Below are 15,265 nucleotides of genomic sequence, written 5' to 3'. Positions count from 1 at the left end.
GAATATTCAAACAATTTTGAACTTTATCCTTTAATAAAAGTAAAAATAGGTATCATTTAGATTTGTTGCATGGCAGTGTATCCGTTTACAGCATCTCAAGCTTGCGAGAATTTTTAATGAAACTGAGCTGTGGCTGATACAAAAGTATTTTTATAAACTAGATACTTATTACTCATTAAGTTGTCAGTTATATACATTAGGTACTAAAATATCATAAATATGTTGAAATGGATCGACTGTGATATAGATGTTTTGGTTTTTGGCAAAACACTAGGTTTCAATTCATAATATGATATAGTCAATCTTCAGTTCATCAATCGGGAGATCGTTTTCGATCTCCGATTGAACCGATCTCCCGATCAAGGATCCGATATTGGGACCGGCCTTAAGAGTGGCTTAATGACAAACACATTGCTCGCAGGAGTTCTGACAGCCTCGAAGAGCTAAAGGTAGTAGGTCGTGTAGACGGGAAAAGACCATGAGATCGATCTTCCACCCTATAGTCAAAATTTATAGCATCACTTAACTGAATGCCTATACCATATCTAGCAGCAAACGTAGGGGCGCTGTTCCACCTCCATGCAAATTATAGTTATCTTTTACGCGATCCAGAAGATAAAAAAATCGCACTAAGCACACTGAAGCACTAAGGACTGCCGAAAATAGAGACACGTGGAGAGGAGTTATGCATTGGATGATAAAATAATAATGAATTAATTAATAATAAGCAAATTAGAGAGGATGATCAGAAATGAAGTTGTTGACTCATATGAAGAAGTATTAACTACCTATTGAGCATGTGTGAAAAAGTAAAACTTAGAAGGCTTATCGAGCTCTTCCCACTAATAACTTCCCACCGAGTAGTTATGTATTTCATCTCATCCAATAGGATATATTCAATGTAGTTTAAATAATATACTATTACATGGATTTTTTTCTCATCTCATTTAATTTTTATTAATTTGACTTCCGGACCTTTTTTATAAAATTTTAGCATTTCGATTAGGTTTCTTTCGCCTGCACAATGAAGGTGCGAAAAAAAAATACAATAACCTACAAACTTTCAAGAGGGAATACAACAAATTATTGAATTTAATGCAAGTTGAAGAGAAGAACTATTTTTAAGAGAAAAATATTTAAATGACAGCCTAACTTAAATACTTTTGATTGGACAATTCGTCTCAAAACATTACTTGAAATTATAATAAAATGTCTAAATCGGTAGCTCGATTGAAATCCATGAGAAAGGTGGCTGAAAAAATCGATCATAGTTCAAAAATGAGGACCAATATTCCAGCTGGTATGGCTGCAGCTGGTCCGCCTCTAGGCCCTATGCTGGGTCAAGTAAGTAAGAATGTTTACATATCTTTCTGGTAAGTTCTGTATTAATTACTTAGACTTATGTTCTAGAGGAATATCAATATAGCCGCTTTCTGTAAAGATTTTAATGAGAAGACTGCTAACATTAAGCAAGGAATACCTTTACCAACAAGAGTGAAAGTTAATTCGGATCGTTCTTATCATCTTGTAATACATCAACCACCGGCTTCATATTTTTTAAAACAAGCTGCTGGAATAAGTAAAGGAGCCATGGAACCTGGTAAGTTAATACAATAAAACTTCGATTAAACATGTCTGACAAATAGTAATTACATAAACTTAAAAATATTGATTTGATTTTGTTTTTTTTTAATGCCCTTGTAGGCATAAATGGCCCACTTGATGGTGAGTGGTTAACATCGCTCACGGATGTCAGAAATGCCAGGGGCAAACCCAACTTGCTGCCTACTGTTTAATGCTCTCCATATTGATTTTAATTTTTTCATTATGATGTCTGTGCATATATGAGTCGACTATTATCAAAGCCGGCAATCTGACTTTTGGACAATGATTGGTAAATCAGAAAAACGAATTATTGACTTTGTATTCCATTGGCAGTCACAAAACTCTTCAGAACGACATCTTAGATAAATAACAGGTTAACTATTAACCTTTATTTAATACAGGTTTTGAGCCGTATTCTTTGAAGGAGACGATTATATTCAAATCAATCTGATATGACATTTCAATAATTTTTTTTTGTCCAAATGCACAGATTGCCGCCTTTGATAATAGACGACTCATATATAACTTTAAGAAGGCCTTTATAGGTCGGACAGGTCTCTTTTTTTAATACTGTCCACATATCTGTTAAAATACACTGAATGAATGGTTGGTTATCTATTAAGTAATAGAGAAAGTAATATTTTATGGTATGCAAATGGAAGTGCAAAAAGAGATCTGAAAACATCGGAAAACAGAGAATTTTAAAATTAACGGCCTATCATGTAATTGACATTATGCTTGTATGGGATTAATAAGAATTTGGGGTATATTATATTATTTAAAACATTTTGTTGAAACTAGGTAATTTTTTTATTATTATTTAAATTCTGATTTCTAGAAATCATTTAAAAATCAGGATGAATTTAGCTCTTTATTTTTTTCTCAAATAAAAGTGATAAATTATATGATACTAACAATTTTTAAAGGTTTAAAACACTTTGCGTTCCAGTTAGAGAAACCAGTGGGAAAATAACTTTGAAGCATTTGTATGAAATAGCAAAAATAAAACAGCAGGATCCTCCTTTAGAGTGGAAATCGCTGCAAGAAATTTGTACAATGTTGATAGCCACTGCAAGAACATGTGGTATTGAAATAGTCAAAGAATTAGATCCCAAGGTAAACATGCAATATAAGATTGAATTATTTAATGGGGTTAGGCTGGTGTGGGCCCCGGTGTGGTGGAGTTTGATGGGGTTTTATTCGGTAGTCAGTTTGATGGGGTTTTATTCGGTAGTCAGTTCTGCAGGGTGGGTCCTCGCGCACCTTTCTCAGAGGTAGTCTCCTGGGAGGAATTGGAGGCGGTCCTCCGTCTTTCTCCTTCCCATTTCCCTCTCAGGAGTTGTTGGGGTCTGACATAATCTGGTCAGTTACCCCCCTCGACTGGGTATCCGTAAATGGATTACCCAACGTTAAATAAAAAAAGGGGCCCACACTTTTATTTATAATTAAGTGAACACCACATTTAAATCGGATAAGCTGTTTCTGAGATTAGCGTGCACAAACGCACAGACAAACAGACAAAAATTCTAAAAATAAGTATTTTGGGTTCTATTGCGTTCATAAAGCCCTCAATAACAATTTTTTCTGGGATATCTTCCATCAGCGACCAGTTACGATTTTATTATATGTATTGATAGATATCCCACCTATTTTTGTTATAAAATGCATTAGGTATGGTTGCAGTATGCAGAAGTAAGAGACCAGATTCCGTACTAGTTATCAACTGAATACTGGTCTAATAATAAATTCATCTTAAAATTACCTGTCAGATCGATTATTTCTCAGGCTAGACTAAGTAGTGGTATACTTTATTAGTGTAATAAGCAGTTCATAAATTCATAAGAGTGAAGTCAATAAAAAAAAAAGTATTTTTTTGAGCACTTGTAAGCCTCAAAATATAAATGAAACAACTGAAATTTGTTTCAAAAAACACATTAAAAGCTTTGAAATACTTAATTTATTTCAGGAATATGGTGAATTCCTTGAAGAAAGAAAGAAGATTGTCGAAGAACAAAAGAAAATGTTACAAGAGAAGCGTGAAGCTAAAATGTTGAGAACTGCATAGTTTAGTTTGTTGTTAATAAAATTGAATTTAGCCTAAAAATGTATAGATAGACTTAGATAATATTATTGTAGAAAAAAAAGAATGAAGTTTTAAAAAAATAGTTTTATTCGAATAAAATAGTTTGTGTGTTTTGTCCATATCATGAAAAAGATCAGTAACTATTTGGTGAAGACAACATAGAAAAGCTTGCTTGCTAATTTCTAGGAACACTATACTTCCTCTGTGTACTACATTTTAAGATTATTCCAAATCAACAACAATACCAGATCACTCAATCTAATTATACGTCATAACAATTTAAAAATATATCTATCTATGTAACTAGATACAAATATTAATTATTAGCGAAACTAAATGTTTCGTGTGTCTACTATGAAACCCGTATGAAACACTTTTCAATTGGATACTCACAATCTATTATTTTGAAAATGGTATTAAAATATTAGATCTATTAGTGAAAGACTACAAAAATAAATTGAGCCCTTACATCGCTCTACTCTAATAAAATAAAAGTTTGATGACCTTTACTCTATTAATCCACATGCATAAAATAGCATTTTAATAATTCTAATAAATTCAAACGAATAATTATTAGTACAGTATCACACAAGACAGTCTCATCGTAGGATGCCAAAGGGTACCACCAAGTTTAATAAAAATAGTTAATTTGTAAAAAAATATAGAATTACTTACTACGATAACATCATCTTAAAATAATAGCTTCTCTATTTCTAATTAGAAATCAGGCTTCTAGCACTTTTTAACAAACAACATTAAAAACACACAATAAATATAACAACTACTTATAAGACATTGTTGGGTGTGAAACGATACATAAATTTACAAATACCTAATCTACATTTGTACTGCAAATAAAGTTTTGTACTTGAGATACTGTATAATGTCCGATAAGAGCGAATCAAGGCGCAATGCATATAGTGTGTAGAAAAAAAAGACTTCAGACCTAACAGTCATCGGACATATTTGTTGATCGTTTGAGTTTAGGAGAATTTGGCAAGACTTCTGGTAGTTCGGTTACATTGTCTATCGTAATGTCTGGTAGGTCTGATATTTCTTCATCCTTTTGCAATGGGATCCAAACGGTTGCTGCTAGTTCTGCTTCTTTTCCACCCTGTGATTTAATAAAATACTGTATTAACAAAAAGAAATGGTGCGTGTACTTATGTACGCGCGTAAGAAGTTATACTTTATTTTTATTAATTTCTTTTTTTTTTATTTCAATTTTAATCAATTTGTAAACAAATCGATTAAACAACATCCTCAAACACGCATATTGGACATCCCTTTTCTTGACATCGTATAAATTCGGTAATTCTCGGTACGGTTCGGAAAGTTCACCTGCGGCTATATTCAGACACGCTAAGTTACGTCGGTCGTATTGTAATGAGCGATTTAGTGGGCAACTTCATTCTGTTAATTTTGTGTCACGATGTGCGCGCATCGTAAAATTTCACTCGCATAAATTTTTCATAACGCGCCTAAAGAAGTATAACTTCAATTATTTTTAAAAGTTATTAATTGCGGCGTAGCAGAGTTCCACAACAGTAAGAATTGAAATCCCGATTGCAGCATCAGTTATCGGAACCGATACGACTATGATAATCTGCTGATTATAACCTCATAGGTTCTTGTAGTTTAATGCTTCGTCGAACTCGGCAAAGAGTTCAACGTGCAACTTAACCCATACATCAGCCCGCTGAGTTTCTCGCTGGATTTTTTCAGCGGGTCGCGATTCCGAGCCGGTAGTAGATGCATTCGCGAAGCAGCTGCCTTTGAGCTGTTAGGTCTCCTTGGGAGGCGCTCGGATTAGCAAATCCCACTCCTCTTGGCTGAGTTTCACTGAGTGAAACTGGAAAGGCCTCCGGGCCACCAGTAATCTTTCATTCATTCCACGCTTTTTTTACAATAAAATCATTTTTTCTTACACTATTTTTAATTCAAATTTATTAAGATTTATTTTCTGTTTGTTAGTGGGATTTTCTATAAAAGCGTATATTTTTAGTTTTTTTAAACTCTTATTTATTTTTAATTTTTTAGTTGAATTTCAATTATTTAAATATTTTTTTAATGTTGTGTTGTCATCGGTCCTTAATAAGTATACCTTTCGAGTTAATCCGACGTTTTGAAGGGGGTTAAAATTATGTTCAACGATTCCGTTACATACGTCTAAACCTAATGAAAGCGTATTAAAAAGTTTAATGTATACCTTGATATCAGTTTCCAGTTTATCTCCAACCATAATGCAGTTACGGGGCTCAACGTTAAGAAGTTTGCATGCTTCGTGGAAGATGTGTTGATCAGGTTTCTCCCAGGGCAGGTCCCCGGATACGAGGACGCAGTCGAAGTATTTGCGAAGCCCGAGGCGTTCGATTTTCTGCCATTGAGCTCGCGATGGTCCGTTCGTGATCAGACCGAGAAGATAATCCTCCCTGTGCCACATTTATTGAGCAGCCATTTGTTATTACCTGCTCTGACTTATGCTGTAATTCAGCACATTACACAACAAAAGTCAAATCGTCCTGCACGATATGATCCTTTTCGATTTTTTCATTTTTATTTCGACTATATATATATGTAACTTTAACGTCTGTGAGTTATTTAAATTCTACAAATTATGTTAAAAGGGTTAAAATCGTGCAAGAGAATTGTGATTTGTTATTTGCATACAATTTATATGTATTATATTAATTGATATTCACATATAATTTGCATTCTTGTTACGTCCTTAAATATAATTTAGCACTATGTTGAGCTGAATTGTGAATTTCTTTAAAATGCTTTATTAATTCAACAATGCGCTATTTTTAGGCTTTAATTAGAACAATGGAGACTCTTTTTATTTGAAACTGTGTTATAAAATGATTAAAACCATTTAACAAGAAAAAAAAACGCTCTAGTAAAGTTATCTCCATGGTTCGCCTTAATCAAGGTTTTGAGGTAACGGTATTACCTTCTCCATGTGGCACTTCCTCATATTACAAATATAATCAAACCTACGTGTTATGCACGCAGCGCCCCGAGTTTAGTCACTCGTTGAGCGACAACTGAACTGTTGAAAAACAAGTAATTTATTAGCAACATGCGCTCAAAGCAATGAAGTAGGAAACCTATGGAAATGAAACGTCAACCAGAATTTCGTGCCACTGTGACGTCATCTGGCCACAAAACATGGCGGCTTTAGTGCTGTACAAAAGATTTCAATGTTATCAGGTTTTATCGATAAACGTTCTTGGCTCATTTTATTTTAAATATTGTTGAGTATTATTTATTTGTAGAATTTATACTTTAATGGGAAGTAAGTAGGTATATTGTTATGTGCAAATATGATATGATTTAGATGGGTGAAATCTAAGACAAGTTCGTCCTTCGAATTTGCCAAGTAAACGATATGATGATTTTTAAAAGTTGCTACACTGATTTTATAAAGTTGTCGTTTGCCGCAAAACATAAAGATATGGCGTAGTTCAAAGCCATCAGCCCATTTCTAGCATGCTAAATGTTATCGTATTTTGAGTACGTGTTTTTCTTAGACTATTACAATCTATTTTAATTGTTTTGCTGACTCTAAAGTCCGTAACATACTACCGCAGCGCACCCCAAGGAAGGTGCGCCGCACCATTTGAATCACTTTCGCTTGAGAGTGATTCAAATTTTAAACTTATCAAGGGACCGCGTGAAAAAAAAAACACCTACAGAACATTTATTCATTAATTACAAACGTCATTCCTTGTGACTTCCTCTCTAAAATCACTTAATTATTAAAAATTTAACAAATTTACAATAGTGTTTTACTCACTGCGGAATAAAACTATTTTATTTTAATAGTTCCGAAGAGATTTTGTCGGTAGCCTTTTTCCCGAAATATCTAAACAGAATGTCTAAATATGTTTTGATGACATATCTTAAAGTGGTATTTATGATTAGTGTCATGATCAATAGATTCCGACCGAAAAATGGATTTTTCGGATGAGGGCTCCATAATGAATTTAAATACATATAGATAATAGTTTTAGGACATCGACTTTCTTGAGATCCTATAAAATACGTTTTAATTATTATTTTTGTATGTTTTAAGCATGATAAATTATGAAATTTTATATAATCAATCATATTAAATCGATATCATAGTCAATAAATAATGTACAACCCAAAACAGACGGCCGAACTGACGTGACAATGACATTTGGCGCGCTAAACATGGCGGATTTTCGGCCTCATTAGACGGAGACGGAGATATTTACGTATATTCATGTTTCATTTTATGTACGCACTGAAATACTGTTATATTGTTTTCCTGCGAGTTAAAGTGCTGAGTAAGAACGAGATAGATATATGTTTATGTATGTGCCTTCAAAATGGGTGCTATTTATATAAGCAATTGTACGTATAGAACAATATGTCGTGTCCCTACTTTAAAGGTCTATGGCTCAAAGCTAGCACCACAGCTGCAAAGACACGAATCTACGATTGCCATAAAATATTTTCGTTTAATTTTTACATAGGGCAATGTGCCTTCACAACCATTTGGCGCTAACTTTAAATTTGTCACATTCTATAAATCAATGTGGCGCTGGTCTTATGTGGCATGCATAGCCAATAACGATCTAGAAGAAAAGAAAAAAATAAAACATGAAATCATTAGGTTTGATGATGTGAGCAATAGATGTGTGAGAGTCATTGAATGTTCCAGATGAGAAATAAATAAAAAACTATATTTTGTTTTACCACATAACACCATGCACGATAATGATAATAGCAGACGGTGGTAGGTGAGCGCGACCTTCTTAAATTTTATTTACTCCATTATTGAAGATTAAATTGATGTAATTGTATAAACAGAACATTCTGCTATTATTAAACTTCTTTGTTTTTTTATAAAACTCTTTCAATTCTATATAAAAACAAAGTAACTGTCTTGTTCAAAATACCAATGTTCTCAATATTATATCATGTAGAAATATTATTTGTATTATTATTATTTCTGCATAATATAAATATTTTTAATTAAAACAATTCAAACTCACCGCAATGTTTCGAGTAAATGTATTACGTCATTTGTGAGAGCCAAATACCGAAATCTTAGCCTTAGCCATTCGGTCGACACACTTTCTGAGGAAGAAAATCATTTCGTAAGTTAACCTAAACCTTTTCAATGCAACGTGATCGTAATAATAACAGTCGGTAGCACCAATTACGTTAACAAAATTGATTTCGCGTCTTAGCACAATAAATCGAGAATCTTAAAAAGAGGAGGCTATCAAATTTACTGGGTGATGTAATTGATATAGGGGTGACAAGCGAGAAAAAGACGAGGAGAAACGAAGCTCAGTTGTTTAAATTAGGAGAGGCCTATGTCCAGCGGTGGAAGACCGGGCTGATGACGTTGATGACGTCATAATGTCCAGGCATATTGCACCACCCTGAATTTTATTTTAAAGGACATCGACCTCTTTTTTTAATTCAGGTTGTCTTTGGACTTTGGACTCTTTCTTGTGAGTGCTCGTTGGTAAATTGAACTCTATCCTGACACTAGTATCTATTTAAGATCATATTATGTACCTACCTATCATACCTATTTATTCAAAACATGATTCGGTTTGGAATGATTGTATAAGTGATAATACTTATTTCGAAAAACCTACGATGTTTATTCAAGAACGCTTGTTTGTAAGACATTCTAAAAATATAAATGTATATTCGATCCTAATTTAATATTACACGTCACTCCCATTCACGTATCGTTACATTTTTAAGATTCACGATTATAATCTCGGCTAGGGAAACGCCTCGTAATTCCTAATTTCCACAACTAACGTTTCAAAGGTTAATTATTGTTATATTATGGGAGATTATTGAAATTGTGCTCAGAAAAAGTACTATGTACTTATTTGATCGGTGCTCAGTAATACTCATGTTTTCTTCCGGTTATAGTAATTTTAAATATTGATATAGAATATCTTATATTTTAGTAATGTAAACAATAATATTATTACATTTGAATAACAGCAAGTACTGAGATTTTGATGATAAGTGGGAGAAAAAAGAAACTTTGGACTACCTTGATGCATGCTGCTTATGTTGGCTCTCTGGCTAAAGATCTTGTAGAGGTTCATGACTACAGCACCTTTACTATCCTATCATTGTTCACCATTACCATTTTGCAAAGTAACCGGTAGGGATTGAGGCATTATAATGGAGTCCTTAATAATTATTTAGAATACAGGATTTTTATTTTATTTTTTTATTGCTTACATGGATATAGAGCTCACAGTCCACCTGGTGTTAAGTGGTTATTAAATCCCATAGACATCTACATCATGCCGCCACCAACCTTGAGATATGAGTTCTAAGGTTACAACGGCTGCCCCACCCTTCAACGCATTACTACGGCAGAAATAGGCAGGGTCGTGGTACCTACCTGTGCGGACTCACAATTTATTTATGTTGAATCCGATTAACTTTATGATTATTCTTTCGTATGTGACAAATAAAGCGGGCAGTAGGTACTCCGTAACGCGACAAGGAACTCGTGTGAAAATATCGATAAGTATCTAAATTAGATTTGCACCTACTGTAGTTCGAACATTACGTGCAATTAGCACAACATGCACATTCTGGGCGATGCGCCAAGTAACAAATGCTAACGTTTTACCGACGTAGACTAATTCAGAGAAGACCTTATTTAGTGAAAGTCATTTAACCTAAACGAGGATGACAAACAGAAAGTCTTCAACTTTATATACTTACTGGCGATGTGTTTGTAGTTTTTTGGTAAGCAGTTACGCCATAGATGCGCTGGCCATTCGTGCAATGCGTACGATTCGTCATCAGGTCGAGCCCTGAAGGCGCGTAGGAATGTGGAACCGCTCTCCACAGCCATGTCTTTGGGAAGGCCATATTCATTTTGCAGCAGTTCCACGAGCTGCATATTTTTGATACGAAAATTATGAGAAACATGTTAAAACACACTAATCCTATAATTAAACACCATACGTTAAACATCTTTATCAGTTTAATTGGGCCTTATCTATTCAGACTATTTATGGAATATTTTGGTATTTTAGTAGTCTTTTTCTAAACGTTAAAATATTTGCAAAACTTCTATTCAATACTGAATTACCTATTAGTTTGAACAACTTACGAGCTGTATGTACATATTGTATACGGATGGTGCTATGGAAGATATGCAAAAAACATGTTATCTTCCAACTGTACAAAGCTTCTATTTAATGGGATAATGAAAATGCGAACGCATTGAACACAAATAAACAACCAGACAAAAATATACATTTTCTTATGTCGGAAGCTATCAAATGTAGTTTTTATTTGTTATAGAGGCCAAACCAGCATACGGCAAAATTGATGACCATGAAAATAAACAATACCAGGGTCGTAATTGAGCCCCCGCTTAGGCGTAATCGTGTCCTTCAGAAAATGTTAACATAATTTTCTTTTCATGCTAGAATTGTACAATTTTTTTTATTTATGTATTTTGGTTTTGATATTTTATTTTTATGTGACATAGAAGACGAATCTTTGTTATGAAGTATTATGTGGTTCGTGTAGTGTGTTAGCTTACACAGAAGTGTCTGTAATCCTGAAATAGCATGGGGTTAACGACCGTTGTCTGGGTGTTCAGTCACCTGAAGTTTGGTTGGCAAAGGTTCGCAGTTGAAAACTGATACTCTAGTGTTTACAGTCATTGTATATCTGTATATATTTTTTATATGTATTTTAAGTCGCGAACTTCATGAATGCAATGAAAACAAGCTTGGAATTGCGTTTGAAGTTTTTATTTCAAAAATACAAAACAATATTTTCAGTTAGTTATTAAATGTTGTAATATGTTTCAGACATAATGCATATTGACAAGTGAATCAAAACTGGATCATGTTGACTTATTGAAAATGAACTGTTTAGAAGTAAATACTGAATACAACATTGTTACCTTTCTACGAAAAGTAAAATTTTATTAAATAAATTGCCTAGTCACCAAATAATTTCTTGCCAAGATCCATTAGTCGATGATTCCGACACATTTTTAGGGCACCTGCTTTTTTGAGGACAGGTATAACACTTTCGTTTGAGTCAACTAATCTACAAAGAAAATCTTCAAAGGCTGACTTAACGTTTGGAGCCAGTGTACCAATCTTAACTTTCACAAGCATTTCAATTATTCCACCGGCCCAACCACTTTCAATAGCAAATTCTGATATCCAAGGAACTATAGTTAATACTCCACTCATTGTCTGCATTCCTAGGAACCATAAATCTGCAATTTCATTCCAGTGTTCCTTATAGCTCATGGACACAACTAAAGCAGTCGGATCATTTGATTCATCTACATTGTATGCATCCCAAAGAAACCTGATAGTTGATTGAATATATCTACAAATTGAAAAATCATTCTTTTTCACTTTGTTTGCTTGTTGTTTGAACAAAAGTAATCCCAGTACTGCCAAGTGTCCATGTAAGACAAGATTTTCAGGGATGTCCTTCAATTCTGGTAAATTGTTGAAAATGAATTTGAGTAGAGTGTTAAACAGCATGCTATTGTCAACAATTTTAGGTGCCAACACTGTCAGGTTCATGAAAATGTTGCACAGGCTAACCATGGCAGCTCTTGAATCCTTCATATCTTCCAATAACTTGGGATCCAGTTCTGGCTCTGGTTGAGTCCTAGCTTTGCCTCTTTCTGACTTAGGAATAGGAGGTTTCTTATAATGCACAATAGACCAGTGGAAATTCATAGCTTCATATAAGATGTCTTCCTGTTTTAGGTTAAACATGATATCTCGGGCTTTATCTTCAACAGCTAAGTGACAAAGTGCTGGTAACATCAGACGAAGTAAATCTATTTGGCCCATGAGTCCGGAGTTATCATCTAATGGTTCACCTTCAGATTTATTTTTCTCAGCGAGTTTTCTCGATCTGTATGCATGAAACGAATCATTGGCAAGGGAAAACATAAAAGGCAGTAAAGCGTAGATTTGTTCTCTCATCGCTGTTGTCTCTTGAGCTATCCAGGCAAACAGCACTCTAACCATTGCTCCAACAAATATTTTTTCAGCTTCTGGAAGTTTATCCTTGTTTTTATCATTCGACACTTTTGTCAGTAATGAAACTACAGCATTGAATGCTCCTTTTAAGCTAGTGTAAACAGATTGTTTTTCTTTTTGCTCCAAGTCCAATTGATCAGTAGCCATGTAGTTGATAGACAATTCCAGGACAATGAAACAGGCAGTTACTAACTCTCCATTAGCAAATGCTTGCTTGAAGCTTCTATCTTCCAATTGCATTCTTACTTCAATGGCACAAAGTTGTAAAAGAAGTAGGAAGAATTTCTTAGGATTTTCTTCATCATTAAAAGTCCATTCTATACCAAGCAGATCAACAATGTTGGCAGCTAACTTCAAAGCAGGATCTCTCTGATTTTTACCTATTTTACTTGTGAGAATATCATGAAGAGCTTTGTAGATACTTTGAGGCCATGTTTCATCTGATGATCCAGGCAAAACGGTAGATTTGTTGCAACTGTACAAGAGTGCACTAAGTACTGTGGCTAATTCAAATTTCCTCTCTGACTGATCTGTTGCAAAATCTAAAGCAATTTTGTTTACCAATGCATGGAATGGTTTAGGATCGCTTCCCCACGCAGCAGGGCCATAGCGACTAACCAATTTCACAAGGATATTTAGTGCTTCATCTGTCTGGAAACTTTGGTGAGAGTAGATTTCAGACATTTTCTTTATAGCACCAACATCAATAAGAGCTCTTTGGCCAGCTTCATGTTCAGCTATGCATTGTAGGCAGGTGTATGCTTCACTAATAATGATAAGGTTATCATCGTAGTCATCATTATCTGATGTTTGTACTATATCAAGGAATACTGGTATGTTTGCCAGCATTTCTGGATGGGTTGCAAGTTCAGGTTCATTACAGAAGTTGGTGAGTACAGATAATGCCACCGATTTATATACAGACGGAGGGCAATCATCTTCTACACTGTTGCTTGTCAACAACTTCTTGAGGAATTGAAATCCGATGGCTTCAAAAAGTGCTTTCTTCGCTGTAGAATTGCAGTCCTTGCTTTTTACCAGTTTCGTCACCATAAACAGGGCAGCAAATTTTTCGGTGTCGCTTCTTGCATTTTTTAAGATGAGTATGCATTTCTTGATTGGTTCTGATACATCACCCATTGTCACTAACACACGACACGCTCACAAAACGCAATAGGGCTCCACTGAGTGCGCGGAATCGCAGTCGGATCGTTCAAACAGCGACTCGATCCACATCACGTTTATAATTAGAGTGTGTTCTCTTCCAAAATAGCTAAATCTGGACGTCGAGCTCACGTTCTCTTACTATGTTATTCTAATTATAGCTCACTGGAACGTAAATGATCTACATTAATATCTACATGCTGTGCATGCAGCAGTGGTTCTGAAGTGAGCTCTAAAGGTAAGCCTTTGGTATATTAAATGAATCAAAATCGTAAAATATTACTTAGCGCGAAAAATGAGACTGACAGTATTCATTTTGTCAATCACCTATACCCATGCTTCCATGACCGTGGCAATGTCAAAGTGAAAGAATACTAAAATATCAAAATATACACACCTTATTACAAGCTTTAGTATCTCCTTTTCTTGTTTGTATTAAAGTGTTATCTAAATCGAATAGTATAGCAGAAACATCACTATTTTCGTCAAAATATCCACTATTTGCCATAATTTGTTACGCAGCAAAATGTAAAATCAACGAATAAAAGGAAAAACACTTGTCCTTGACGTCACAAACGTGACGTAATGTTGAGTACTTAGGCAAACGAAATTGTAATATTTATGATAAAAAACAACAGAAACATTTGAAATAAATTTACATATTGTAAGAGAATATTTTGTTATTTACATTATATTTGGTAAATAGGTAATTTGTTAAATTTTGTAAGCAAAAAAACTCGTGGATACGCCATCTAGTGATCACACTAAAACATATTAATAGCATTTTGCCGTCATTGTGTTTTCAATATTGTTTGCCAACAGATGGCAGTGACAGCAAGCAAATCACACAATGTGACCTTGGAGAGTGTGACGTAGAAATCAGAGGCTCACTGAATTTGGACCCCTTTTTTGATTTTCGGTTTTTTTTTTATTTTTAACTTTTATCTTTTTTTTTTTATTGCCGTATAGGCAGACGAGCATACGGCCCACCTGATGGTGAGTGATTACCGTCGCTCATGGACGACAGCAATGCCAGGGGCAGAGCCAAGCTGCTGCCTACCGCTTAATACTCTCCACAAGCCTCGTTTGAAGAAGGACATGTCATAACGCTCGGGAAACACCGTGGAGGGGAGCTCATTCCATAGCCGGATGGTACGTGGTAAAAAAAATCTCTGGATCGTGGATTTATTCGTCGTTTGTTCGTTAATGTTCGAATTAGCTAATTTGGATTAATTATAGTTTGTTCGACGACTATTGGTGATTATTCGACCATAAAAACAATTATATTTCCAATTTATTAACTAATCTGAGCGATAAAAATAAAGATATCTAGTAAAAGGGGGTTCACTTA

At 34.5% G+C, this 15,265-nt stretch overlaps 3 protein-coding genes and 1 long non-coding RNA gene across 5 annotated transcripts in view; 2 read left to right on the top strand and 2 right to left on the bottom strand.

The window, feature by feature from the left end:
- The first annotated feature begins 231 nt into the window (after nucleotides 1-231).
- LOC101736605 (large ribosomal subunit protein uL11m) lies at nucleotides 232-4,355 on the top strand. Its single transcript, XM_004921805.5, has 4 exons — nucleotides 232-1,344; nucleotides 1,411-1,600; nucleotides 2,555-2,721; nucleotides 3,572-4,355. The coding sequence occupies exons 1-4, from the start codon at nucleotides 1,210-1,212 to the stop codon at nucleotides 3,668-3,670; spliced, it is 591 nt and encodes a 196-aa protein (XP_004921862.1). The 5' UTR covers nucleotides 232-1,209; the 3' UTR covers nucleotides 3,671-4,355.
- Nucleotides 3,758-14,721, bottom strand: LOC101736830 (N-acylneuraminate-9-phosphatase). Its single transcript, XM_012689370.4, has 5 exons — nucleotides 14,312-14,721; nucleotides 10,439-10,613; nucleotides 8,716-8,800; nucleotides 5,898-6,120; nucleotides 3,758-4,802 (listed from the first exon to the last, which is right to left on the bottom strand). The coding sequence occupies exons 1-5, from the start codon at nucleotides 14,420-14,422 to the stop codon at nucleotides 4,635-4,637; spliced, it is 762 nt and encodes a 253-aa protein (XP_012544824.2). The 5' UTR covers nucleotides 14,423-14,721; the 3' UTR covers nucleotides 3,758-4,634.
- The window catches only part of LOC134201431 (uncharacterized), a 23,106-nt gene continuing 13,959 nt past the window's right edge, over nucleotides 6,119-15,265 (top strand). For both annotated transcript variants that reach the window (XR_009976719.1, XR_009976718.1), the window contains exon 1: nucleotides 6,119-8,820. This is a non-coding gene — a long non-coding RNA (uncharacterized LOC134201431). The remainder of the gene's footprint in view (nucleotides 8,821-15,265) is intronic.
- LOC134198653 (neurochondrin homolog) lies at nucleotides 11,469-14,079 on the bottom strand. Its single transcript, XM_062676173.1, has one exon. The coding sequence runs from the start codon at nucleotides 13,888-13,890 to the stop codon at nucleotides 11,677-11,679; it is 2,214 nt and encodes a 737-aa protein (XP_062532157.1). The 5' UTR covers nucleotides 13,891-14,079; the 3' UTR covers nucleotides 11,469-11,676.

This window comes from Bombyx mori, chromosome 25 (assembly GCF_030269925.1).
Source record: "Bombyx mori chromosome 25, ASM3026992v2".
Lineage (NCBI taxonomy): Eukaryota > Metazoa > Arthropoda > Insecta > Lepidoptera > Bombycidae > Bombyx > Bombyx mori.
Note: the sequence above shows the minus strand (reverse complement) of the source record. Positions and strands in the feature narration are given on the sequence as shown.